At 51.9% G+C, this 26971-nt stretch overlaps 2 protein-coding genes across 3 annotated transcripts; one reads left to right on the forward strand and one right to left on the reverse strand.

Moving 5' to 3' along the window:
* Positions 1 to 609: 609 nt before the first annotated feature.
* On the forward strand, positions 610 to 15337 carry Slc15a3 (solute carrier family 15 member 3). Its single transcript, XM_032891635.1, has 8 exons — positions 610 to 1589; positions 5894 to 6189; positions 10556 to 10703; positions 11665 to 11772; positions 12216 to 12384; positions 13205 to 13363; positions 14584 to 14739; positions 15050 to 15337. The coding sequence occupies exons 1-8, from the start codon at positions 1032 to 1034 to the stop codon at positions 15202 to 15204; spliced, it is 1749 nt and encodes a 582-aa protein (XP_032747526.1). The 5' UTR covers positions 610 to 1031; the 3' UTR covers positions 15205 to 15337.
* On the reverse strand, positions 15253 to 26847 carry Tmem132a (transmembrane protein 132A). Of its 2 annotated transcripts, none has more exons than XM_032891638.1 (11): positions 26604 to 26847; positions 24094 to 24308; positions 23593 to 23811; positions 22656 to 22987; positions 21318 to 21467; positions 20805 to 21003; positions 20563 to 20706; positions 18887 to 19089; positions 17513 to 17786; positions 16988 to 17179; positions 15253 to 16579 (listed from the first exon to the last, which is right to left on the reverse strand). In XM_032891638.1, exons 1-11 carry the CDS (start codon positions 26689 to 26691, stop codon positions 15527 to 15529), a joined length of 3069 nt encoding a protein of 1022 aa, XP_032747529.1. In that variant the 5' UTR covers positions 26692 to 26847; the 3' UTR covers positions 15253 to 15526. The 2 variants fall into 2 exon arrangements, with proteins under 2 accessions (XP_032747529.1, XP_032747528.1); XM_032891637.1 differs by having other exon boundaries at positions 20805 to 21000; positions 26604 to 26734.
* Positions 26848 to 26971: the final 124 nt, after the last annotated feature.

The raw sequence follows: 26971 nt of genomic DNA on the forward strand, positions 1-26971 counted from the left end.
ACAGGCTGTGGTGAGCCCTGGAGCTCAGATAGCAGGATCCAGTCACTTCTCACCTCCCTTCCCCACTCCTACTGGGGTTGTCTCTAGATCTGTGAAGGGATACCTGGGACCACCAAATCCTCCACATGGCCTATGGCCTTCACAGATCCGGCGTACAGATCTTAGCGTCACCATTCCTTTTAGGTTGAAGGATCCTGACCTTCCTCCAAACATGGCTGCCTAAGCAGAAGATACCCCTCAGTGTCTGCCTGCCCCATCTAAAGTCCCCAGCTACAGTGACAATCAAACTAGCAGAGGAGGATGCTGCTTTAGGATGGGAAGGGAAACGGGTTGGAGTGAAACTGAAAGGAAGACTCCCTTCCTGTCCCTGGGAAAGCCGGCAGATCGGCTAAGAGGGCCGACGACAGCCCAGAAGAAGGGAGATTTTTTGGAAAGCTGAATGAGAAGGGACCCTGTGACCCACAGACTTTCATTTCTCCTAAATACTGGGTGACGTAGGCAGCCACAGGACCAGTGAAAAGGGGAAGCCCAGAGTTTCTTAAGCTGAAAAGGGGACAGAGACTAAGCTGGGAGGGAGAGCCAGAGGGGACTCAGGGAGGAAGAGAAGCAGTCAGGCAAAGAGTGCTGTGTGGAGGAGGTGGCAGGGCCAGGGGAGACATTGAGGCCCAGGTGATAAGAGAAGGGGACAACAATTGAGAAAGGGCAACCAAAGGGGGAGACTAGCAGGAAGGGGGGAGGGGATAGAGAAGTGGAGCAAGCAGGATGGTTGGGTGGGGTTGGGAGGGTAGACTAGGCCAGAGTGGAGGAAGGAGAGAAGACGACTAGGTAGAAAGCACGGAGTAGATGAACAAGAACTGGGAGTGGAAGGAGAGGGTGAAGAATTAAGGTGGAGATAGAAACTAGGTTGCAAGGAGAGGAACCTGAAGGAAAAAGAGAAGGAGACAGGGTTGAGAAAAGAGGGCAATTGGGGTTAAGAGAGAAGAGGGGAGGACAGAGGAAAGAGTCTGGGTCACGGAGACAGGAAGCCCACGATGTCCGCACCTCGCGCCGAACAGCAGCCGAGCAGGTCCGGAGAGAGGCAACCACTGGTGGCTCAAGGCCGGTGGGGGCCCCGACGGTGGAGGCGGACAGCAGCTGCTGCGGTGCTGCTAGTGGAGATGCTGGAACGCGCTGCCTTCTTTGGCGTCACCTCCAACCTCGTGCTCTACCTCAACAGCTTGAACTTCAACTGGGATGGTGAGCACGCGTCGCGGGCCACACTCCTCTTCTTAGGCGCCTCCTACCTGCTGGCTCCGGTGGGAGGCTGGCTGGCCGACGTGTACCTGGGCCGTTTCCTTGCTATTTCGCTCAGCCTGCTGCTCTACCTGGCTGCCACTGGCTTGTTGCTCACCACCATCACCGACGATGGCCGCAGATCCTTCTGTGGAGAGATGCCCGAGTTGCCACTGAAACCTGCCTGTCCATCCGCAAACTGCCAAGGCTCCTGGTCCAGCCCCTACTGCGCGACCACCCTCTACTTAGTGTTGCTTCTCTTGGCTCTGGCTGCCAGCTCCGTCAGGAGCAACCTCACCTCGTTCGGGGCCGACCAGGTGAGTGTCCAGAGTCATTGTGCCACGGAGGCCAACGGGGACTGGAAATCCTGAGATCGAGGTTCTAGCATCCAGAAGGACCTCAGGCAAACCACTTCTCTCTATTTACATCTGTTTCCTTATATGAAAACAGATGGGCTGCTCACTCGAGAGTCATGTAGGAGCCTCAGTAGGATTAACCACAGTCCCATGGCCCTCTGAGCCATGCCCCATGCCCCAGGCCTATTGGCTTTTATTTTTGAAGACAGGGTCCCATCATTCCATGCTGGCCTCCAACTCGATTTATGCCTGTGGAGAGCTATGAACTCCTGAACCTCCTGCCTCTTCCTCCCAAATGCTGCTGTGCTGCCGTGTCTGCCTCAGAGGGTGTGTGTGTGTGTGTGTGTGTGTGTGTGTGTGTGTGTGTGTGTCTATCTGTCTGTGTGGTTTTAACATAAGGTCATACTTCTGTAACCCAGATTGATCTAGAATTCATTAAGGAGCCCAGGTTGCCCTCATATTTGTGGCTATGGCCCTGACTCATACTCCTAAGTGCTAGGATTTCAAATGATGTGTGAGCCACCATCATGCCTAGTTGCTTTTCGTGTTTTAACTTGGTCCTCTTAACTATCCCCCAGGTGGGTAGTGTTGTAGCCTCTCAACTTACTTCTGATGACAGAGATCAGGTCATGAGGGACGGTGAAGCAGCTGAGTCTCGGGTCCCAGTTTGAGCCCTGTCTGAATGTGTCACTGGTACTTGGGTGCTGGTGCAGCAGCCAGCCAGCCTTTCCTCATCCAGCAGCACTAGATAAAGTCTCGCTGACATGGCTCTGTTTTGGGCAGCTGTGCACAAATAGGAGAGTTGATAATAAATACACTAGTAAAGGATATTATTAAAACAACCACACGCCGTGTGAACAATCACAGGCAGAATTCAGATTCCCGAGACTCACTGAGAGGAATGTTCCTCCTTCTGTTAACTTTACTCTTTGATTGATATCGCACTACTTACCCACTCCCAGTTGCCCTGAAACCTCGGCTTAGACAGGGGTGGCCAACTATCAACAGGGGCTAGCAGGCAAGTAACAAACCTACTCCACTGAATACAAAGGAAAGTTTATTGTTATCGAGGGTGCCACAAGGGATGGCAGGCTGGGAAGTGGCTGTTATGCTGCCTACAGCACAGGGTAATGATGAAGTGATGTGTGGGTCTCCATTTGGTTAGAATGAGTCTCTTCGTGGGCATTTCCTGGCATGTGATTTGTGCCCCATGAAAGAAGACAGCTCAGATTGGTGGTGTACAGTTCTGGGAGATTAGCACAAGGTGCTATATATAGAATTTTCTGTTGGGTAATATTAACTATGTAAATGAGTGCCTTGCAAATCTAGGTAGTTCCTGTTGATCAAAATTCAGCCCCAATCAGGTTACATCTCTGCCACTAGCAGTTGGGATTCCTGGACCAAGCTTGTAAACATTTTCTAAAGGAGATCATCTCTGCCTCCTGCCCTCTCATCAGTGGTCTTTCTGCCATATTTCCAAGGGCCTCAGCTACTAAGCATCTCTTCTCTTCTTCCTTCTGGTGGAAGAGCTGGTTGCCCCGACAACAGACCACTGAGCCTATCTATGTAACATCCACGGCTTTACTCAGTGAGTCATCTCTTGAGTTCAGTCATTGTTATTTTAACACAAAATCACTATGTATATGATAAATATTATTTCTGTGTTGGAAACCATCACAACAAATTCATTGTGCTGGAATTCTTGAATCTAAGCCCGTGGGGCCTTCAAACCAGACTTGGGTTGAAGGGCTCCTTTCCCTTCCCTCATCCCTGTGATTTTTGCGTCTTTGGGTCCTAGGATAGTGTAGACCTGGACTACCCTGAGGCAGCATAGACTTCATTGGATTCGAGTTCTTTAGAGATGGCTCTACTGCAGTGGAGAGATGGTGGGGCTGCAGGATTGGGTATAGCCGAGCACAGGACTGGCTGCTGTAGCGTTTGGGAGATTAAATAGTCAGTTAGGGACATGGGGAGTCTGGCACCATCTGGAAAAGAGCCATGCCTAGGAGCTGCGAATTCGGCACACTTGCTGATTTCAGGAAGGGCCATCCATCATTCTCCACTAGGTATTCGCTTGCGCTAGAAGGACTCATTTATATCCTGCATGGGCTGCCTGGTCTTTCCCTTCCAGTTACACTTGTCATGTGTACTTACTTTCAATTAATAAATGGAAGTAGCTGTTCATAATGGGGTGTGTTCAACTTTCTGCTTGAAGGTCCAGGCAGGGATTCTCCACAAGCTGACATGGCTATGCCCCCCCCTTCATTGGCCAAGGGTACCTTATAGAATCCCCAAGGCAGTACAATTTTAAGAACATCTGTATGGATTATAGCTTTACATTTAGATAAGGAGAAAAACATTTATCTCTTCCTCGGCATAACAGCTGCAAGGAAAGCATGGGAGAATCCTCTTAGTAAGTGGAAATATATATATTCCATGTTTGGAAAGAGTGGAAGGATAGTGATGGATTCTGAGATTTGGTGGTTATTGGGGCACGGCTGTTAGCCAGACCTGATATGGCAGGCCTGGAATCCCAGGTACTTGGGAGGATTGGGAAGGAGACTGGTAAATTCTCTATTAGTTACAGAGTGAGTTCAAGATCAGTCTCTACTACTTAGTGAAAATGTGTTTCAAAATAAAAGTCAAAGAGGGATGGGGATGTATCTCAGTGACAGAGCACATGTGTAGCACGTTTGAGGCCCAAAGCTGGACCTTCAGCACGGAAGGGAAAGGACAAAGGGGTAAGATTACATACATGCTACAAAAACACGAGGACCTGAGGTGGGATCCTAGAAGCCCTGTCAAACGCACAGTGTAAACACACATGCCTGTCACCCCAGTGCAAACTCACACATAGATAAACCTCAGGGCATGCATTCACATGCACATACTCATGCTTGTGCATGAACGCACATGCATATATGCACAAATATACAATGCATGCACATGCATAGATAAACCTCAACATACTTGCACACGCACACATATGCAGACACACAGATAAACCCCAACACATGTGTGCATGCATCTGTACACACACACACACACACACACATGCATAGATTCATTTGAGAAGTGACCCTCAGTTCCTATGACTTTTTATAAAAGCAGGGGCCTGGATCCTTCTTCTGAGCTATTGAATCAAAATCTAGGGGTCATGGTCTGGGAATGCAGCCAGTACAGCTAGCCAGAGACAGGAGGCCAGAGTGGGAGGATCCACTGTAGACTGACCTAAATCCTGGGGTGAGGTCTGACCTCGCTAAGGGGTCTGTGAAAGATGCTTTTCCATAAGGTTGGAGCCTGCTCTGGGCGCTATGCATTTAGAACCACTTCCACCCAGCTGCTCTGTTTCTCCAGCTTTGTTTGAACGTGGATAGAAGGGAGGAGGCACATCAGAGCGTCAGACTTCCACGCAGTATCAGGGTGCAACTCAAGCTGCAGGCAAAATTCTCCATCAGTCTCAGTCTAATCTTTCACTAGCCAGCCTAGGTCATCAATAGTGTGGAATGAACGGAGACTTCTATTTCGCTGATAGAAAAAAGAAAGCAATACACAGCATGGGCCGTTCAGAGACAAAGGAACAAATCAACCAGAAGTGAACAGATCGGCTTTGAAGACATTTGTTGTATGTCCTAGTTGGTGACAATGAAAAAACAATGTGTGTCATGAGCATATTAAAAACAGCTGTGTGCAAGTGTTTGCGCTGTTAACTGGCTCTCTATTCACGGATGGGCGAGATTGCTCAGCAATTAACATGCTCGAGGTGCGAGTATGAAGACCAGAGCCTGAACTCCCAGAACCCGCACAGATTGTCATTGGACTTGGTGGCCCACCTGGAATTGCAGCCTTGAGAAGCAGAGATAGGATCCCCAGAACAACCTGGCTAAGGAGACCAGCCATGTTGGTGAGCTCTGGGTTTGATTGAGAGACCCTACCTCATTGAATAAGGCGAACTAGCAAATTGAGGACAATTCCTGATATCAGGTCTCAGACCTCCATATGTACTTCCACACATGTGCATGAACACCCTCAGGACATGTGTGTAAACATGCATACAAGCAAACATGTGTGAACACATATGAATGAGTGTATGAACATACACACACACACATATACATATACATATATATATATAGATATATATATATATATATATGAGATTAGCAGTGTGCTTACTTGCTGACCCCAGAAGCATCCGTGCGGGATGTATCTGTACAGAGGACCTCCTGGGTCCTCCCTCACTCTCCTCCTTGGCTGAATGGCAGGTGATGGATCTCGGCCGTGATGCCACCCGCCGCTTCTTCAACTGGTTCTATTGGAGCATCAATCTGGGTGCCATTCTGTCCCTGCTGGTGGTGGCCTTCATCGAACAGAACATCAGCTTCCTACAGGGCTACAGCATCATCGTGGGCCTCGTGGGCCTGGCATTCTTCATTTTTCTCATCGCCACACCCGTCTTCATCACCAAGCCCCCAACAGGCAGCCAAGTGTCATCTATGCTGAAGCTTGCGTTCCAGAACTGCTGTCCCAGGTGGCAGCGGTGGCGGAGGCCCTCTTCCAGGTAACAAAGGGCAAAAGTAGCTGCCAAGCACCACCCCATGGGGGTGGGGACAAGTCCAACTTGCTGGCTTTCTGGTTCGGTTTCAGGGCTGACACTGAATGAGTCCTTCTTTGCTGTGGGTCGGAGCCATTATGACTGGGGATGGTGGTTAAACTGAAAATGATGGGGGTGCCAGTGCCGGTGTTGTTGGTTATGGGTGATTCCTTAACTAGAAATCATAAGGACAGGGCTGTGGGGACAGCCTAATCAGTAAAGTGCTTGCCTTCCAAGTACTATGAGAACCCGAGTTCCACCTCCCACCCCAGGACTTGCCGAACATCCATCTTAGCTTAATCCTTGAGCTGCAGGCCACTGAGATCATCTCAAAGAAGGCAGACGATATTCCTAAAAAATAAGACTCAAGGTTCCAATGTTATTCTCTGGCTTCTCCATGCATATGCACACATTTGCACCTGTGTAAACACACACACACACACACACACACACAATGGCTTGAGAGATGGCTTAGTTTCTAAAGTGTTTGCGGCATACACATGAAGAGCTGAATTTAGAACCCATGTAAAACGTAAGGCCCGGTCACATACATGCTTGTCATCCCAGCACTGGGGGTGGAGGGAGTGGAGACCAAAGGATAGCTGGTTCGCTGGTCAACAGCCTAGCCCCAAGTTCAATGAGAGGCCCTATTTCTATCAGGTGTTCTCTGGTCTCCATGTGCACTCATGTGATCTCTCTCTCTCTCTCTCTCTCTCTCTCTCTCTCTCTCTCTCTCTCTCTCCTTCCTTTCCCTCCTTCCCTCCCTCTCCCTCTGTCACACACAAATTTTAAAACATGTTAATAGGTGAGAAGGAATTAAGAAAGATACTCAGTGTCACCTCTAGCCTACACAGGAAAGTGCACATATAATGTTGTAATTTTATCTGCTGTGACAAACACCAAGATCAAAAGTAACTTAGAGAAACTGGGCGGTGAGGGTATGCGGGTCTTTAATCCCAGCACTGAGGACGCGGAGACAGGTGGATCTCTGTGAGTTAGAGGCCAGCCTGGTCTACAGAACAAGCTCCAGGGCAGCCAAGGCTACCCAAAGAAACCCTGTTTAGAGTAACAAAAAGGGGGTGGGGGTGGGAAGCAACTTAGAGGAGGATAGAGTTTGTTTCAGTTTACAGGTTACAGCCTGTCACTGAAGAAAGTCAGGGCAGGAACTTGAGGCAGAAACCATGAAGGACTACTGCTCTCTGCACTGCTTTCATGCTGGCTTTTTAAAATACAGCCCAGGACCACCTGCCAGGGAATGGTGACCAACCACAGTGGGCTAGGGACTCCTACATCAATTAAAAAATCTGAACAATTTCCTGTAGATGTTCCTGTAGGCCAAGCTTATTTGGGCAACCCCTCAGTTAAGAGTCAGTTAAGACTCTCTTCTCAGGTGATTCTAAGCCGTGTCAAAAAGTTGACAGGTAAAGTTACCTAAGATACCTGTGCTCATGAACTGAACAACAGCCTGCATGCACATACATATACACATATATACACACAAAACATATACACAAATACACACATGTACACATACACACAAACACATATACACACATGCATACACAAATACATATATACACATATGCATAGATACACACACATATACACACACAAATACACATACATACATGCACACACATGCACACATACAAACATGCACACACACACACACACACACACACACACATTAAGTAAATGAAGTTTTTAAAGACTGGACGGAAAGGATGGAAGTTGACCACCAAACATTTCCATGGACACTGGTAATCCACTTCTCTCGGGTATGATCTCATGAGGGAGGAGCCATGCCAATTGCTTTCTGAATATTCTATTTCACTTAATAACAGGGTTGTTTATTATAGAATAACTAGGTCAACCGTAGCTCCACCTTTGACCTTTGCTCTTTGCCCTTTATCCTGAGAGTACCCGATATTTTTCTTGTCCAAGAACCTTGTGTCATCCTTTGAGACTCGAGAAAGGATAACATCTCTCCAAAGACTCAGATCATATCTGAGGAAGCTTCCCTGCGGCCGTCATGTTATCTGCCCATCCTGCTGTCATTGCCAGCCCCGTGGCAGTCTTTATTTTTACTGCCAATCCCATTAACACATCACCACTGCTGCCAAGACCATCTCTGTCCTCTGGCATTCTCTTTCCTTCTTAAAATTGTGAATGCATGTGTATATCTATGTGTGCATGTGTGTGTGTGTGTGTGTGCATGTGAGTACATGTGTGTCTGTGTGTGCATGTGTGTGTACATGTGTGTGCATGTGTATGTGTGTGGGTGTGTGTGCGTGTGTGTGCCTGTGTGTGTGTGTGTGTGCGTGCATGTATATGTGTGTGCGTGTGTGTGCCTGCCACAACATCCATATGGAGATCATACTTGTCGGAATCAGTTCTCTCACACCATATGGAGCCTGGGGATCAAACTCGGGTGGTGAGACTTAGTGGCAAGAACCTCAGCCTATGGAGCCATCTTGTACCTTCAGTCTTTTTAACTGGCTTACGAGATGGCAGGTTTCCTTCTGGCATTTTGATACACCCTAAGTTTTTGTTAGCCCTTCCCTTCATCTCTGCCCCACTCCTCACCCTGCCCTTCTGCCCCGTCCTCCCTTCCCACTTTCTATCACATGCATTCTATCGCCCTTCCTAGCCCCTTTCTTAAGCTTCTTGTGTTCTCCTTTCTTGGTCCCCTTTCTAGTTTCCTAGCATCTAAGTCCAATAACACATCATATGCACGTGTAGCAATAGTTAGCAGCTGGGATCCACTCATGAGAGACACCATACAGCATTTGTCTTCCTGAGCCTGGGTTACCTCACTTAATAGGATACCTTCCGTATCCATCCGTTTTCCTCAGATCTCATAATTTCATTGTTCCTTACAGTTGAATAAAATTCTATCATGTACAATTGGCTATTTATGACACGCAGAGCTGTCTCTAATTCCTGGCTGGACCGAGTCCCAGCCGGGGTCAGTGGGATCTAGGGCAGAAGGAAGATGCACCAGCCTTCCCCAGCCTGCGTGGTTGCTGAAGGGCAGTCAGTGAAGTGCAGGTGCCAAGGAGTCTGGTGGTTTTAATTAGCTCTTACTGCCTCACAGACCCCACCACAGCTAACTGACTCACGCAGCAGCTTTTCATCCTCTCTCAAATGCTTCAGGTAACCAGGGTTAGCAGGGCTTGTCTCCTGCTGCTCTTGACATCACCAGGTCATCTGGGAGCTTCGAAGGGCTTAGATTCTAGAACATTCTCACACAGTGGAAATAGATGGTGAGGTCAAAGCTCAGCTGGGACTGCTGATGAGAGCCTCGGTTTCCCCTTCCCGTGGCCTTGTCTGTTGCTTGCACTTCTTTGGGGATGGTGTCTGGGATGTGAGAAGACAGGATTGTAAGGAGGAATGTTTCAGACGGTGGGAGGCAGAAGCTGTGGGTCTTCTTAAGGCTTACAGAGACTTGCATTTGCAAAACATGGCATGGTGCAGATGTTGCAAAGCTTGCTTGAATCTGGCAAGAGAAACAGATCACAGTGCTGGTAAGGAACCGCACTGGATCTGGGAGGGAAGGAGCTGAGGGCAGCTGTCCCTGAAGAAGACCAGCTGGACATTTTCCATTTGGAGTCTCAGAGGACAGCTCAGGACTTTCAGATGAGGACGGTTCAGAAACCCTGAGGGCAAAGGGTAAAGGTCGTGGTGGTGGTCAGTCCATCTGGTCTCCTGGTAATGGTTCTTCCGTCTCTGCCTCTCTGCTCTCTACCTCACTGTTAACTCCACTCAGGATAGACTTGGGGTCAGCAGCAAGGGAACGGGGGTACACCAGACATGTGCCACATTCTGAGTTGGGTGTGTGCTAGGATTTCCATGGTTCTTGTGGTAAACGGATGCCACGGATCAAAAAATGAACACCCCCCCCGACTGTTTTCCTCTGATCCTGGTTTTACCACCCCCAATCCAAACGCTGTATAAGAAGAAGTATAAGTCTGAGGCCACCTGTGATAGCTTGGGTGCCATTGATCACCTTACTCGTGGGGGTGATAGAGTTGCTGGGTAATAGAGTTGCTGCTAATGTTGTTAACAGTGTAATGGAGGGGAGGAGTGTCTGGGGTAAGGGGGATCTGGGACTTGGTCCTCTCCATTCACTGTGTTGGCCCGGGGGAATAAACTCAGGTTAAAGGCAAGTGTCCCTACCAGCTGAGCCATCTCACTGCCCTCCCTACCCCCATCCCCACCCCTCACACAATGGGGATCCTGGGAAGATGGTGGAGGTAGAAACAGTGGCCTTGGTCCTAGAGAGAGTCAAGTCCTGGCAGTCTTTTTTTTTTCTTTCCCTATTGCCTTAAAGGAACTCTGAAGGTGCCCACCTGTTGCCTGACCAGAGGTCTAACCAGCCTGGACCTTCTCCACAAGAAGATATGGCCAACTTCCAGGTGCTGTTGAAGGTCCTGCCTGTGATGGTGACCCTTGTGCCTTACTGGATGGTGTATTTCCAGGTAGGCATCTCTGCCTTCTGACCAGGGGCCTGGTACCCAGCCCCTCATGGGCTCAACCTCTGCCTCAGAAACCCATAGCATTACTTCTCCAGAGTAATGGTGTGTGTGTGTGTGTGTGTGTGTGTGTGTGTCTGTTTAGACTTCACTCACATTTGAGTGTATATATGTGTGCATGTGCTTTGACATGTGTGGAGTCAGGGCAGCAACCTAATCCATTCCTAACCCCCAGGTAACAAGGCCATTGCCACCTACACCCTCTTAGTTGGAGAGAGCCTAAGATCTCTATCATAGCCTGCTTGTCTAGGGTGGCACTGACTGTCCCACAAGATACAGGGCTATGGGCAAGATGTCCATAACAGCTGCCAGGACATTGACATCCTTCTGCAGTGGTCGACAAGTGGCTGCTGACCCAAGTGACCCCAGAGCACTGCCTGTATGGCCCCCTGCCAGGAGTCTCATGGAACTCCTGCATTTCAAGGCAGTTAGACCGGCAATGTCTGGTACAGCGAGGGCTAAGGGCTGAGGGTTCCAAACCTATTCCTTCCAGCAGCTGTTTCCAAAGCCCTGTGGCACAGGTCAGTACCTCTCCACTGGCCCACCTTTAGCACTCAGCTGGGCTTCACTGTTAACTTCCAGTGGAGACAATCATGTTTCCCATTTCAATAAACACTTACCCATACCCACCTGCGTGAAACCTAGAGACACAAAGGGGAAGAGCATATGGAGTGGCTGCAGCTAGGTCTGGGATCATCTGTGGGCACTGCCCATGGCCTGAGAACACCAGAAGACTCCATCCCCAAGCTGCCTCTCAATGAGAAGTAGGTTGGAGGTGCCTTTCTCTGACTTGGGGAAGGACCAGCTGCCCCGGGGCTGTGGCTAAGGAATGTCTATCCTGAAGCATCCATCCTGAAGCCAGAAGTTCAGTGACCAGCTCCATCCCAACCTCTCCATCTCTCCACAGATGCAGTCCACCTATGTCCTACAAGGTCTCCACCTCCATATCCCCAACATCTTCCGCACCAACCCTAACATCTCTTTGCCACTGAGATCGGATAGCAGTAACTACAGGGTAAGGGAGTAAGTACATGGTCAGCCTTAGCCAAGCTGGGGCTGTGAGAATCTACGTCCTGTGTGAATAGGAGGAAATGATGCTGACTGTACCCCTGCTCCCTCAGTGAGGCAGCAAGCTTAGGACCAAGAAAAGCACCCGCAGGGTGGGGGGACGTGTGTAACGCCAAGCCCCAGTGCACACACAGGTCGCTGTTCAACACTGCCTTTTCTCTTATGTCCCTGAGCCCCTTCCCATGCTGTGCTCAGGATGGGAACTCGTGTCCAGGAAGAACTTCTTTGCCTTCCTGGATATAATCCCGTCTCCTAGTCGTACAATCGAGAAGGCTGAGTTCCCTGGGTGTTGGTGTGGAGACCGGGCCACTAGCCCTGGGTTACTTAGGGATATTCTCCAGCCCAGAGCTCCTTCTGCTCAGCTTGCCTGCCTCTCCTCTCCCCACCCAGATCCCAGAAGCCTGGCTCCTGCTGGCCAATGTTGCAGTGATACTGATTCTGGTCCCTGTCAAGGACCACTTGATTGATCCTCTGCTGCTGCGGTGTAAGCTGCTGCCCTCAGCTCTGCAGAAGATGGCGCTGGGCATGTTCTTTGGGTTCACTTCCATCATCGTGGCAGGTGTGTGACGCCTCGTGTTCACTCAGACCTTGAGAGGTCCTGCCCTCAAGACACACAGTAGAAGAGCGAAAGTCACTGCATGGTGCACAGTGGTAGCCCTCAGCACTCAGAAGGATCAGGATTTCAAGGCCAACCTGGGCTACATGAGACTGTCTGAAAACAAAGGGAAAAAGTAAAGCTAAGTGAACCCTGCCTTGTTGCCCATGTGCAACCCAAACTGGACCCTTTCACGGCTGTGCATTTTGGCCTATGCCATCCTCAGGCAGTTTATCCCCAGGGAGTTTACTGTGTCTTGGGTAAGGGGATGGCATCTCCACAGGGTTAGGTGACTTGACTAGGGCTGCACAACAAGCCAATGGAAGGGCCAGGATTGGAATGCAAGTCCAATCTGATTGTGATTCACTCACCAGGGCAAAGGTGTCTCCCAAGCACTGAGGGGGAGAAGATGATAAAAATCCAGGCTGGAAACACTGCCATGACAGATACCTAACCTTGCCCTAGAGAAGCCATGTGATCTTATGGAAAGTAGGCCAGCTTGAAAACCAGATATACTGGGACTGACTCAGCCCTAACTCATTATCACCTGTGTGAGTCTGGGCTTTTTCTGAGACTCACCTGTCTGAGTCTGATTGCTCAACCCAAGTTTCACTTTCTTCACTTGCAAAGAATGTCTTAACAGATTGAATTTAAGGAGAACCCCTACGAAATACAAGACCTAGCTGAGCTTCCAAGGTGGCGGGCTTGGGTGTTGGAACTCAAGCTCTAAGCTGCCTGGGGTGGTCTGACTGTTCTCTTGCTCCCCACCCCCACAACCCCTTAGGAGTCCTGGAAAAAGAGCGCTTGCAGTACATTGCTGCCAACCAGACAGTGCCTCAGCTGATTGGGAAGGACTTATACTACGCGGCACCACTGTCCATCTGGTGGCAAATCCCCCAATACCTGCTCATCGGGGTCAGTGAGATTTTTGCCAGCATCCCAGGTACACTGGGTTCTTACACTGGTTCTGGGCTCTGCTTGGGTGTACCTCCAGACCAGGAGGGAACCCTGGGCACAGCACTGTGGCTTTTGTGTGGAAGGGAGCAGTGATTTTGAATGAGGTCTGCGTCTGTTCCATGAGGTTTGAGGGACTTTTTAGCCCTGGGTTCAGGCTTGAGCCAGTGCTACAACAGAGCCTGTGGAGTTGGAGGTTAGAAGGCCCTGTCCACGTATCCCCATGTCTGTGTGAGGACGGTCTGCCTTTTGCCTTTGCCTCTTTCCTCAATAATCCCCTGGCTTGGGCGTTCCTCGCTTCTGGAACTCAGGTCTCTGTGTGTGTGTGTGTGTGTGTGTGTGTGTGTGTGTGTGTGTGTGTGTGTGTGCACGCACTCCCAATCCTGTTCCAGCAGGACTGTAAGCAGTGGGTAGCCTCTTCCATTCCATCGTGATGTAAAACTCAAGTTGCAAGCAAAAAAGCACTGGTGCTGGCCTGGGAATTGTAGAGTGGCTGGGCTGTGGGTAAGGCAGGGAGGAACAGACGGGCTTCTGGGAAAGCTGATGTCAGCAAGTGTGGCAAGGACCTTAACCCAGTGATAACTGAATGGGCCAGGAGCATGACGTGAGGTGAGGGGGATGGCACTGGAGAGGAGAGCGTGGGTTGCAGAGTCACAGTGGGTCTAATGGCTGAACCTGGGTGGTGACGCTTCCCCTGAGACCATCTTTCCTTCCTCCCATCAGTCTGACAGGAATGGAAGCCTCTAAGAAGTTTCAGAGACCCATCCAGCCATGTGTGGAGGATGAGGTCAGGGCCCAGGAGAGATGGGATAGAAAGGGAGGCCTCCACTTGGAAAGTGTTTTAGAGCCTGAATGGAAATGGTTTGGTGATGGTGTGGACGGAAGGTGGGCGCAGAAGGTGGGGGAGAAGCTGAAGAAGCTGCTGTCTCAGCTGTCATCCATCCTCATCACTGGGGGACCCAGGAGGAAGGGAAATAGTCAGAGCTCTGGGTAGTGCTGATGGTATCCAGGGGCAGTGAGTGCTTCGTCGGGTATGGATGAGCAGAGCAGATAACGTGCACCACGTCACAGGTATGCGGGTGCTGCCAGCCACGAGGCCACAGCCATCCAAGGGAGATAGAATAGAGGCTTGGAGGAGTGTGATTCCCCACGCTTGGACCCATCTCTGCTCGCCCTGAAGCTCCAGTCACTTCCCTCTCTGTCCCACAGGTCTGGAGTTCGCTTACTCGGAAGCCCCACGCTCCATGCAGGGCGCAATCATGGGCATCTTCTTCTGCCTTTCGGGGGTAGGTTCACTGCTAGGCTCTGGCTTGGTGGCCCTACTGTCCTTTCCTGGAGGCTGGATGTACTGCCCCAAGGACTTCGGTGAGTGAGAGGTGACCCTCCCCAGAGAAGACAGGGTTGGGGGAAGACTTAGGGATGGGAAGAAGAGCCATGCTTTAGACTCAATGGCCCTCAGAGGTGCCTTCTTGCCTCTAGAACTCAGCCATTACTGCTTGAGTGGTCTTTTTTTTTTTTGGCCTGATGTTTGCTTCAAGCCTTCAAATAGAGGAAGGAGATACACACCAAGAAACACTTGGGGAGTTAAGATACTAGAGGGCTCTCTCCCCAGCACTCTTAGACCACACCAGTTGGAGTGTCACTTTAGCTACTAACCCATCCTTCCTGTCCCTAGGGAACATCAACAACTGCCGTATGGACCTTTACTTCTTCCTGCTAGCCGGCATTCAGGCTGTCACAGCTGTCCTGTTTCTCTGGATTGCTGGTCGTTATGAGAGGACTCGTCAGGACCCGGACTCCCAGAGCTCGACCAGCAGAGTCAGGGGCTGAAATGGTCCCCACCCACCCTGATAGAGAGTGTCACAGCAGTACCAGCCATGCCCATTCTTTTATCATTTATTCTGTACCCAACATTAGAATGAAGTGGTTCCCATAAATAAGGGGCATGCGCCCTCCCTCTTGACCATAGTCCATGACAAGGGGTGGGGGTGAAAGGGCCTGGGATGGGGTCCCTAAGGGGACCCAGCAGGGGACTCAGATCAACAAGCACCAGAGGATGAGCATGAGGGTCAGGCAAGAAGTATAGCCAGATATCCCACTGGTCCCCATGCCTGAGCTGCTGGGCAAAGCTGCACCTGGCAGGCCTGGGGTATCAGGAGCTGCCCCGGATCCTCTCCATGTAGTTTCGAAGCTCCTCTGGGTCCTTCAGCCCCATGTCCTCGCACACCCAGCGGATGTCCTCCTCACCTGCTACCAGGATGGACTGTACAGCCGGGGCCCCTACAGGCTCCTCAGGCACCTCCTGGGCTGGGGGTGCTGGTGCAAATGTCACAAATTCGACTCGCTTCCGACGTCCCCCAGCTTCTTTGCGGGCCAGGGTGCTCGAGGAGCCAGCAGGGCTCTCTGAAGCACTGGGAGCCACGGTTGAAGTATCCCCTCCTGCCCCACTTTCACAGGGGCAGCCCCCCTCCCCCTTGGGTGGGCTCGAGGAAGAGCATCGGTCCAGCTGCCGACTCAGTTCCTCCTGATTGGTGCCCAGCCAGACCCAGTTATGTGGCTGAGGGGAGGCAGGGTCTGTAGCGCTGTCGGGAGGCTCTTTGCGCTGGTAGCGCAACACAAAGACCACACCATTGACCAGGAAGATGAGGAAGGCCAAACAGAAGATGCCCAGCAGAGCATACATTCCCAGCTCTAGGTCGGTGACACGCTGAGGGGCAGGGACCATCTCTTCCTCATCTTCCTCCTCTTCTTTGGCCTCATTCTCTTCCTTCCCAGCTTCCTCCTCTGCCCGCTCAAACTTGCTCCTAATGCCCGGACCCACATGGCTCCCCATATCACCTGCTACCTGCCGCTTTCCTTCCACAGAGGCTTCTGTGAACGGTGGGGTCCGGGCAGGGCTGGATGGGAGCGCAGGAGCTGATGTGGGCAAAGGGGGCAGCCCCAGCCAGGCTGTGCCTGAGGCTAGGGGAACACGATGGCGGCCCCGGCGGCAGGGTTCCGGTGGGTGCAGAGCCACGTGTAGGGGCAGCCCTTCGGCACCCACGCCACTCACCACCACACCAAGTTGGGCTCTCTGCTCTTCAGCTGGCACAACAGCACTGGGCTCCTCAGCTGAGACCGACAGCCCCAGGTCATTGCGGTCGTAGAGCTCGGCTGGGGCCAAAGTGTGGTCAGAAAAGGACAGCCACAGGGAGAGGGCCACCTCCTGCAGGGCACACGGACACAAGCAGAGACACGCGAGGGCACGCACGCATGCACACAGAGACCACTCCCACAGTGACAGGCCACACGGAAGAAAGAGCACGGAGGAAACAGAGACACAGGCAAATGGACAAAACACAGGGAGAGAGGGGACGCGTGTCAATCACCTGTCTGCCACTCAGCCCAGGAGTCTGAGTCCTCAGGAGAACCTAATGAACCTCCCAACGCCATACTCCAGCCAGACACTGCTTGATCACTTCCAGCCAGAGAACTCACTACCTCACAGGGAAGTAGTCCTTATTTGGAAAACCCTAGAGCAAGGGGTCCAAGGACCAGGACTTCCTCCCATCCTCCTCCTCCATCACCTCCCATCTATAGCAGTTGCCCATGCTCTCTCACCCCCAGCCATCACCTGCTTTGGGGCTGGAAGAGCTGACTGAGCCCAGCAAGTAGCTGTGACCTCTCCAGGGTGGGATACGCCCCGGCTCAGGGACAGTGAGATGCCCATCACCGGTTGCACTCGCAGATCCAGCACCGAGACCTTGTCGTCTGTCACAGCCAGTGCTTGCTCCCCCAGGATGGAGTCAGATAGCGGGGATCGAACCTAAGAGTGGGAAGCAACTGAAAGTGGGGTGTCTCCCACACATGGTCTCCCTGAAGTACCCTGTTTTGGCATCATTATCTCCACACTCTAACACACTTAAAGACTCCAATCCACACCCGAGGACTGTCCTTTGTCCAGAGGCCTGGTCCCTTCACACCTATACCCCAGCCCGTCACACCTACAGCACGCCTCCCAGACTGCCCACCTATTCTCCCCAGCCATGGTAAGCCCCTTCTGCAGCCTTCACACCTAACCATGAACAGTCTGGGGACACCAGTACCCTGGGAGAAGGGGACAGAGTCTTGCTCTTTAGTGTCCCTTGTGGCAGCTCACCTCAATGGAGGTGACTCCAGGCTCTCGTCCCACTAGGATGCGGCCACCTTCCAAGGTGGCTATGCGAGGATCTTGCACATGGGCATGGGCTGCCACGAGGTGACTCACATCCAGCAACCAGTCAGGACCGAGTAGGTGGGTGAGGCGGCGGCCACCGTCCAGCGGGTGAGCCGCAAAGGGCACTAAGAAGCGTACACCAGCTCTCTGGTACTGCAGGCGGCAGCCGCGCGAGCGCCGCTCACCTTCCTCAGCAGCAGCCTCAGGCTCCAACTGCCTGCGGGGAGGGGCGTCAGTGAGGGGCCCGCCCACTGGAGACCACGCCTTCCCTAAACTCCCAACTCAATAAAGCTCAGCCCAGCTACCCATCTAAAGGTTCTAGATGAAGCTTAATGCCCTTGCTCCAGCCTCGCCTTGCACAAATGATGAAATAACAATAGTAGCAAGATTGGTTTATGCCTCCTCTTCTTCAAACTCTGTCCTGAATGCTCTCCTTTCTGGGTCTTTCTGCTCAGGTCAGTGACGCCCGGCTCCCAGTCGGGACTGATGAAATGTGCCTGTCTATTCGGTTGGCCGCCGCTTTTTCTGTGTACCTCTGGAGTGGGGAGGTAACAAGGCAATGGGGCGACAACTCAGTTCCTACAGGGCCTAAGAGCTACATTCCTCACAGTACCCCTCATCCTTGCTCTCTGGTTCTGGTGAGCCTCCCCACTACCCAGTGTAATTGATTTTTATGGAGCTTGGGGCCATTCAAGGTTCTGAATAGTGAACATTCTCAAAAAAAAAAAATCAGGCAAAAAGAATTTGAATGTGTTTCAGCAGACTTGGAAGCAGTGGGGGAGAGAATATGGAGGTTGACAGTTTACACTACAGTGGTCAAAGGTAGGGTGATAGCTAAGACTGTCAACTTGACAGAAATCTAGAATCCTCTAGGAGACAAATCGCTGGGCATGATAGCGAGGTAGCTTTTGAATCAGGGTGACCGAGGTGGGAAGATGCACCCTAACTATGGGCAGTGCCATTTCATCAGCTGGGGTCCCACTACTGAATAAAAAGTTCAAATAAGGAAGAGCACCAGTGTCATCTATCTCCCTGCTTTCTGACTTAGGATGCAATGTGGCCTGACCAGCTATCCAAACTCCTGTCACTATGACTGGCCACCATAATGAGCTGTACTTTGAGCCAAAAATAAGCCCGTGTTTCTTACGTTTCTTTCGTCAAATGTTTTGTCATGGCAACATGGAAAGTCATTAATACAGGCTAGATGGGCAGAAGGCAAGTCCCCAGCCTAGGTCCACGGAAGTATCCGCTGTGTACCTTTAGTCCCAGAAGGAATTCACTAAGTCCTATGGGCATTTTATGTAGGTCTGCACTCACCCTTCTGCTGGGCCTGGGACCCGCCAGCCCCGGATTTGTTCAAGAGTGGTGTCAGTCAGCTCAATGCGCAAGGGTAGGAGTGGGGCCCATACAGTCAGCTTCAGTGAGGCCCGGAGGCGGCGCCACCAGAAGTCCACTCGGACCCCCTTGGCTCCCCGACTCTCCTGGCCAGCCACGAACACAGCATCACAGGCCTCAGATACCTAGGGAAAGGCAGAGATGGGCTAAGACACAAATGACAGGCACTGATACACCATCACCTTCTCCAGCCTTGAATGGGGCTACAGCTCAAATTCAGTTCTGATATCACAAATGTGTTTTGTGGTGGGCTAAATGGTGGGACCCACTGCTCTTAGCTTAAAATATTTGCCGTACTACCAAAATCCATTCCAGGGACAATGGGCCATACTTTAGGCTCTCCAAGGGATGAGCTGGGCCATTTGCATGCAACACACACAGCCTAGCAGGGTCCTCCTAGCAGGGTCTGGGTTGAACTTACAACTTAAGCTCCTCGGTGCCAGTCTCAGACACTGGTGTTGGAGGCACCTAACAGCCAGCTACAGCTAAGTGGGTGAAGGCAGAGGGGCTAGACAGGCCCACCTATCCACCCAGGAGCCCCCAATGTGCTGTCACTGCTGTCTGGAATCTGGGTCAATGCTTCCTCACTAGGACCTCAAGACAGAGAAAGCCGTCTACTCTCTTAACCACCCCTCATCATCACAACAGTGATTGTTATGATTAATTCATCAGATTACAACAGCAGAAACTGCTGATACTTCACTTCTCGCTATCGCTGGATACTGTCTTAGGTACTTTTAATCCTTACAGCAACCTAATAATATGTTAGAGTTGAGGGACTGGAGGCTCAGAGCGGTTAAGACACTTGCACATGACCACACAGCTAGTAACAAAGATGGGTCGTGATGATTAACACTGTCAGCTTGACAAGACCTAGAACTCCCTAGGAGACAAATCTGGAGACACGTCTGTGAGGGAACTCCCTAGACGGAGCTCACCCAGGTGGGAGAGCACCAGGGTTCATCTCTCTGCCTTCTGACGACAGTGCAATGTGAGCCCCAGCTCCTACACTCTCCCTTCCCTGAGTAATGAACGGTACCCTTGAACTACGAGCCGGAAGACGCCCTTCTTTCCTGAGCTGCTTTTGTCAGACATTTTGTCTCAGCAGTGAGAAAGTAACTAACACAGGTCTCCCCCAACCCTCCCAGACTCCAAAGCACATGTAGTCTTCCAGCTTAGCTCCCGGGCCAAGGCCAAGATGGACGACTGGACAATAAATGTGAAAATAAGCTCAAGTCTGGGCAGTGGTGGCGCAGGCCTTTAATCCCAGCACTTGGGAGGCAGAAGAAGGAGGATCTCTCTGATTCAAGGCCAGCTTGGTCTACAGAGTGGGTTCCAAGACAGCCAGGGCTACACAGAGAAAATCTGTAGTGAAAAAACAAGAAATTAAAGATTAAAAAGAGCTTAAGGCTGAGTTTTCAGGGTTCCTTCTTTACAGAGACGATGATTCGGGTAGGAAAAAAAGAGTTGCCATCATGTCCCTGCTCATGATGTTTGTGTTTGAGAAGCTGTTCTCTTGGAGATGGACACTGCAGGAAGGAACAAAGCTACATTTTGTTTGGCTGTGCAGACTCACAGAAACAAGTACAGCGACTCACCTGCAGGACCTGGGTATTGGCTGATTCACAGCCAATGTGCTCTGTCACCTCCTCCAGGGCTCCCCCACTGTCCACAGTGACAAGACGCACAGGGATACGCTGTGGCACTCCAGTCAACGGAGCCGTGTTCACCAGCTCCTCAGCCTGAGGGTGTAAGGGGCATTTAGTTCCAGGGCTCTCACCTCTTGGGGTTTCTGGGACCAGGCATCCAGTGGGGCTGAGCACAAAGGGTAGGCTCTTACCTTGGCCAGAGGGATGAGGGCTCTGATGTCCCGCTCAGACACCAGGATCTCCCACACCATTTTGTCCTTCTCTGCTTCAGGGGCCTGACCTGGGTACTCCAGCTGCCACGTGACAGGTCGAGTGACTGCCACACCCCCACCGGTGCTATTCTCCACCGCAAAGTCTACCCACAGGAACTCGGACAGTTCCAGGGGGCTACTGGCAAAAAGAGAGATGAGCTGAGTGTTTGCCAGCTGCCAGGTACCGCCTGGGTTCAGACGTAGACTCTACAAGTGTTCCCATTTGACTGACAAGAGGGCCAAGGCACAGCGGGCAATGTGAGTCCCCCAAAATCACAGTGAAAAGTGACAGAGCCTAAGCCTGCATCCTGGCTACAGAGCCCAACTTGGCCTGCAGACCCCTCTTAAGATCCACAGAACCACTAATCTAGGTCCCCAAATGATTTGGGGTGGGACCCCATCAGATCCCCAACCGTGTTCCCCAACACTCTAGGGCTAGAATTCTCAAGGCACCTGGAATCCGGCCCTGCAGGCCCAGTGCGGTGACAGGTGATCAGACTGGTGTGGTGCTTTGAGCCCTTGAAGCGGTCCAGCTTAGCGGTCCAGAAGGTGGGCTGGGCTGGGCGGGCAGCTGTCACTTGCAGCCCTTTCTTCACCTTGATCCTGCAAAGAGGGTATGGGTTGTTGGTCAAGATGGAGGCTGAGCTACCAATTGCTTCGGGAAGGCAGATGAAGAGCTAGAGATGTCATCCCCCGTCCCCTCTGGCCTTCCCAGTTCCAATGGGAATTTCCTTCTATTCTTCCTAAAAGGCCCCCAACTCAAGACAGGTCATATCATGCTCTACCCACCCCCAAAGCCCTTTATAACTCTCTACTGCCCACAAGCTGAAGCCCAGGCCTGGTGTTCCAGAGCCTCCAGGCCCTGGCTCAGCCTCAATAGGGGCAGTGACATCTCTTCATACATTGTGGGTTTGGGCCACACCAAGAGTCATCCCATCCTAGCCCAGCTCATATGCATGTCCCCAGGCCTTTGCCCAGGCCACATCCATAGCCTAGTCTACCTTTCTTCCTAAACACTATTTCTTGGAAGTGGTGGATAATTTTCCCTTTACTCTGGCCCAAGTCCTCAAGGTTTGTCATAGCTTCAGCTGAGCATCCACACCCCCACTATGTCTAATCTAGTTCATGCTTTCTCCTCCAGTCCTTGGTACAGATGGGGGCGGGGCCTTGCACACTTCTGTGCAACAACACCAGTGTGGAGACACAGGACTTGTACTGTAAGATCTGTGGATTCAGTGGATGGAGGAGACTGAGTAGGTATAAGAGGTAAATAGGAGGACACGTGGAGCGGAACTCCCACAGACCTACAGATGTAGAGGAGAAGTTACATTATACATCCTTGCCGGCTTCACTGGGTAGGAGAGAGGATGCTTTGGAGTAACTTCCTATAGAAAAGGATTACAGCATGGAGTCTTTGATGGCAAAGAATGGATTTTGTCCAAAGGACCCCCTCAGCTAGAGCAGCAAGTAGAAGAAACTTATGGATACTCAAGCCCAGACAGATAGCGATCTTATCATCTCTGAGCATAACCCAGCACTGGACACTACGCTTCTCAGGCTCTAAGCCTCTCCTGCTTCCTCTACCCCAGGACATGAAATCCCACAGAGGCTTTCTTCTTCTGGATTGTGCCCAACACAGTATCTCGCAAATTCTCTGCTTGGGACTTTTATGCAGAACTCACGGTTGGTGGAGACCCAGAGCTCCAGTGAGACCGCAGGAAAACTAGAAACCTGCTATCTTCCTACTTAAGCCCCTATTACCTCTTCCACCCATAAGGGCCTAGTACTCACCGCAGAGTCAGAAGGCTGGCTGTGAAATTGTGTCGAAGCAGGAGGGTGGCAGTGAAGAGCTGGCCAGGCCTCACTGGCACATCGGGTGCACGTAAAGTGACCACTTCATCCAGAGGGACCTCCTGGTACTGTGGGGGGTCTTCGGGGTGCAGCTCCACACTACCCACTGGAAGAGCCTGCTCCTTCGGTTCCTCCTCCGTACCAGGGCCACAGCCCCCAGGGCCCTCACCTGCAGGCTCTAGAGTGTAGGCCAGTTCGGCCCTTGTGGTGGCACTTTGGGAGAACCATTGAGAGGGGAACTCCAGTTCCACTACACAGGCACCCAGAGATGGCTGCAAACACAATGAAAGCAAAGGCTATGGTTGGCCCTGTGAAGGGTGGGAAGGAGCCTTGCTCCCATTGATGGAAAAACCTATGAAAGGCAGAACCAAGGATGTCTAGGATGTCTCCTAGGTGCTTCCATAAACTAGGGACCCCTCACCAGGTCTAGGTGTCAGACTACTCTGTAGGTCACTCTTCTTGAACAGACTCAGAGCAAAATGGGGTGATCTTTACCACATCCCAGGACTTATCTAGAGCTCGGAATATCAAGAGCAAGAAACAGTTCTCTCCAGTGGGTGTTTGGGTCCAACTGCGCAGTAGTGTAAACAGAACCCACAAAAGTTCCATCACTACTCACAAAGATTAATGGCTCTGTTCCAGTGACTCTAACCTCTGTCTCATTTCTTTCTTCTCCAGCTCCCTAGAGGTGGGAACTGGGGCCTCAGAGACATGAGTCCAAAGCCATGGGCCATGGACTGAAATCCTCAGGAGACCTTCTCTGAGGGCTATTAGGAAGCAAAAGAGTCAGGTGGCAATGGCCCTAGACTCTCAAGACTGTAGTAGAGTCCTTTCCTTTCCACCCTGGCACCTCACCTGCATGGTGCAGCGTGCTCACCTGGAAGCGGCAGGCTTGGTGAGCAGTGCCTGCAGGGTGTGTGGCATGTAGTCGGGCACAGGGCAAGCTGCCAGGTCCTGGTGGCCAATCCTGCCCTTTGAGGTGGAAGAGGACACGGGCATAGGGCTCTGCTGGAGTCACCGCTGCTTCCACAGAAACAGCCCGCACATCCCAAGGGACAGGTCGCCGGTGGGGCTCAGTGACCCTAGGAGGGACCACCTGGGAAAGAACAAGCACGGTCAACTGCAGAGTCGGGTGGAGAGGCAGATGACACCATAGTCAGGTCTGGGAAAGGGGGATTTCAGGCTTCTAATCTCAGTGAGCAGGAGATTAGAGGCCTCAGTCTTCCTATGCAGAGAACGGGAAAAGCTATGTATATCTGCATCATCCTAATGTGCCCAATCCCTTGTTGGTGCTTAGATAGGAGAATGAGAAGACACCCCCGCCCCTGCCCCCGCCATGAGACTCATTGGCCTGGGAGTCCCTGGGCCCTATCCTTACCTGCTGAGTGGCAAAAGGTGGGTAGGAGGCCCGGAGAAGTGGCTGTGCCCTGGGCCAGGGCTGCATGAGCAGGAAGGTCTCAGAGCGGGAGCCCAGAGAAGAGTTGGCAGGTGGGTAGTGGCCCACCTGCTGCACCCGAAAATGTTCAGGGGCATCCAGGAGTTCCAGGGCCACTGGCAGGTAGATGGGGTCCAGGGTATCTTGGTTACTGCCAACTGGAGAGGAACAAGGGTAGACATGGGATGGCTACAGAACTCACAGAGGTTGAACTGGGCTTCATTCTCATGTTGGGGGATGGAGAGGAGAGGGTAAAATGGACTACAAATGTACCATCTCCCAGATGTAGAGGAGTCATCCCATTTCACGGATGAGGTGACTGAGGTACTGAGAGCCTCACAAAAGTAGACAGAATTTGAGAGTCATGGATCAGACTTCCCAGTTATTCCTTCTTTATGACTTACACAGAACTTGTCTCTCTCTCTCTCCAGCAGAGCCTTTTCAACATCTCCTCCACATATCCCTACAATCTATCTGCCTCAGATAGGGCATTTGGAGGGCAGAACTCCTCTTACATTGGGAACTACTCAGTAAAAGATGGTTCCCAGTTGAGCTCTGTAGAAATGGAGACCCTTTTTGCTGTGTCTGTGTCCTTTGGTGGACATGGCTGGTCACCCCCTCCAAGTCTAATTACTGTCATGGTACACCTACACCAAATTTCCAAACTTGATCCCTTCTGGGGATCAAGCCCTAGTCCTAGCTGGGGCTCAGGGTTCAGGAATGAAGAGGGTTCCGGCACTCACAAACCATCAGGAGCTAGAATATTTATTCATAAAAAGCACAAAGGTCCACTACAGCTATATTGATTTGTACTATAATCCCCAAAGAGTAACAATTCTTCAAGCTCTTAATCCCACACTGACTCAATTTTACATGTATTAACTCTTTCCGGTCTCACACAGTTCTGTGGATTAACTTCTATTACCACAAACTCCACTTAACGGATTTAGAAAATGATGTATGAGGGTTCTCCACCTCGCAGTGGACCTGAGAGGCCAGTAAGGAATTCACCGACTTGCTTCCCAGCCTTTCCATTCAATGCAACACCAGCACGCCACGTGGGCTCCACACTGTATGTACCCCTACTCTCCTTCAGGGCCAAGAGCACATTCTGTCTCCTCAGAGAAGCCTTCTGTGGTCATTCAGCCCCTTGCTAGAGACCCTGTTCCAGCTCTCCTTGCTGCTACTGCTTTTCGAAGATGGGGAACTATCCTCCCATTTCTCCTGAGTACCTGGAACCGCAAGTACAGTCGATGTGCCTGGCTCTGCTGCCTCTCCTGAATTATGTCAACTCCAGGCTCTGTCTCACTCATTCTGGAATTCCCTCCACTCTCCCTGAAGAGGTTTGGGAGCTGGGGGCAGAGATCTGACTTTATGTCCTACCTCTACTCCATGAAAGATGGGCCAGTCACTAGCATCTTGGAGCCGGGGTTTCCTCACTGGTACAGGGGTGGGAGTATTTCATAACCCGGTGGGCAGGGGAGGGCTTTGTAAATTTGGTAGATCATACGTTAAGTGAGATTGGAATGACAAAGCTCTCCTTCCCTCACTGTGGAGGGGTTATTAGGAGTCCCACTGGTTCTGCAGGGTGTGGAGCAGGGACCTGAAAGAAGTTCCAGAACCAGCTCTCTCAGCTCCACAGCTGAGCTGGGACGGTGGGGCTTTTCTCTAGAGCACCCCACACCCCTGCACGCCAGTATCCCTAAAGGTAACAAGTGAGTGACTGTTGGCCCTTAGGGTGGTTCCAGTCCACCTTCTAATTCAATGCTTCCATAATTACAAGATGCTCAGTAGCCTGACTCCCACGGACTCCCATGGTCTCCCATCACTGGGAGTCCAGCCCTCAATGGGGGCAGAAGGGTAGAGACTACTTCACCATTTCCCAATTCCCATAGCATCTTTCACCTTCCAATCCAAGCTCATGTCAGGTACGCGGTAGCTGCTGCCCCTTACCCAGTGATGGGTACACCCACGAGGGCTCGTAAGGCAAGGCTGGGACTCTCCTAGAAGACTCCAAGGTTGGAGATCTCCTTGGAACAGGTAGAGAGAAGCGTATCTCTCGGGTCCCAGGCAAACAGGTTGTTTTGCATTCCTGTGACTAACCGGCAGGCTTCTGGGAAACAGCAGGTTAGGAAGTGGTAGTGCACGGGGAAGCAGGGAAGGAGGGTTAGATGTCGGAGCTGGAGACGGGGCTGGCTCGCAGAGGAGTTGGGACCGGGCTTGTGAGGATGGGAGGAAGAGAAGACCTTAGGCTCAGGTAGGAGCATCCAGGTGGTGCATAGGGAAGAAGGCAAAAGGGCTGTTGGCTGGGAGCCGGTTTCCCAAGGTTAGACCTCTCCAGGGCATAGCTCTAGGTTTAGTTCCAGAGCCCAGAGGCTTGAGGGCATCACTGGCGCAAGGCCTCGGCCGGGCAGGGCCAGGTCGCCCCTCCCCTTCCCTCCCTTCCCTCTGACCTCTCACGACTTCCAGGGCGAGAGCCACCAGGAGGCAGAGCCAGGCACCGTAGGGCCCCCGAGGGGCCGCTGCCGCACGTTCAGTCATCGAGGCGCACTCCTTCCCACCAAAGGCAGGTAACCGGCGCGCGGCTCAGGTGGCTGCGATCTGGCCCCACATCTCCCGCGCCCGCCGCTCCCGCCAGCCTGTTTCCTGCGCCGCCGGCCCGCGGCTGCAGTTCCCAGACAATGGAGCGGGAGCAGTGGGGTGGGAGGGAACGCAGGCACATGGGCTGTCCCCCTTCGCCCCGCCGGGTCCTAGTGCCCTGCGGATCCCCAAACCCAGAGCGCCCCCCGTGCCTAGGGTCGGAGGAAGGCAGCATCCCTGG

Source organism: Rattus rattus, chromosome 2, assembly GCF_011064425.1.
Source record: "Rattus rattus isolate New Zealand chromosome 2, Rrattus_CSIRO_v1, whole genome shotgun sequence".
NCBI lineage: Eukaryota > Metazoa > Chordata > Mammalia > Rodentia > Muridae > Rattus > Rattus rattus.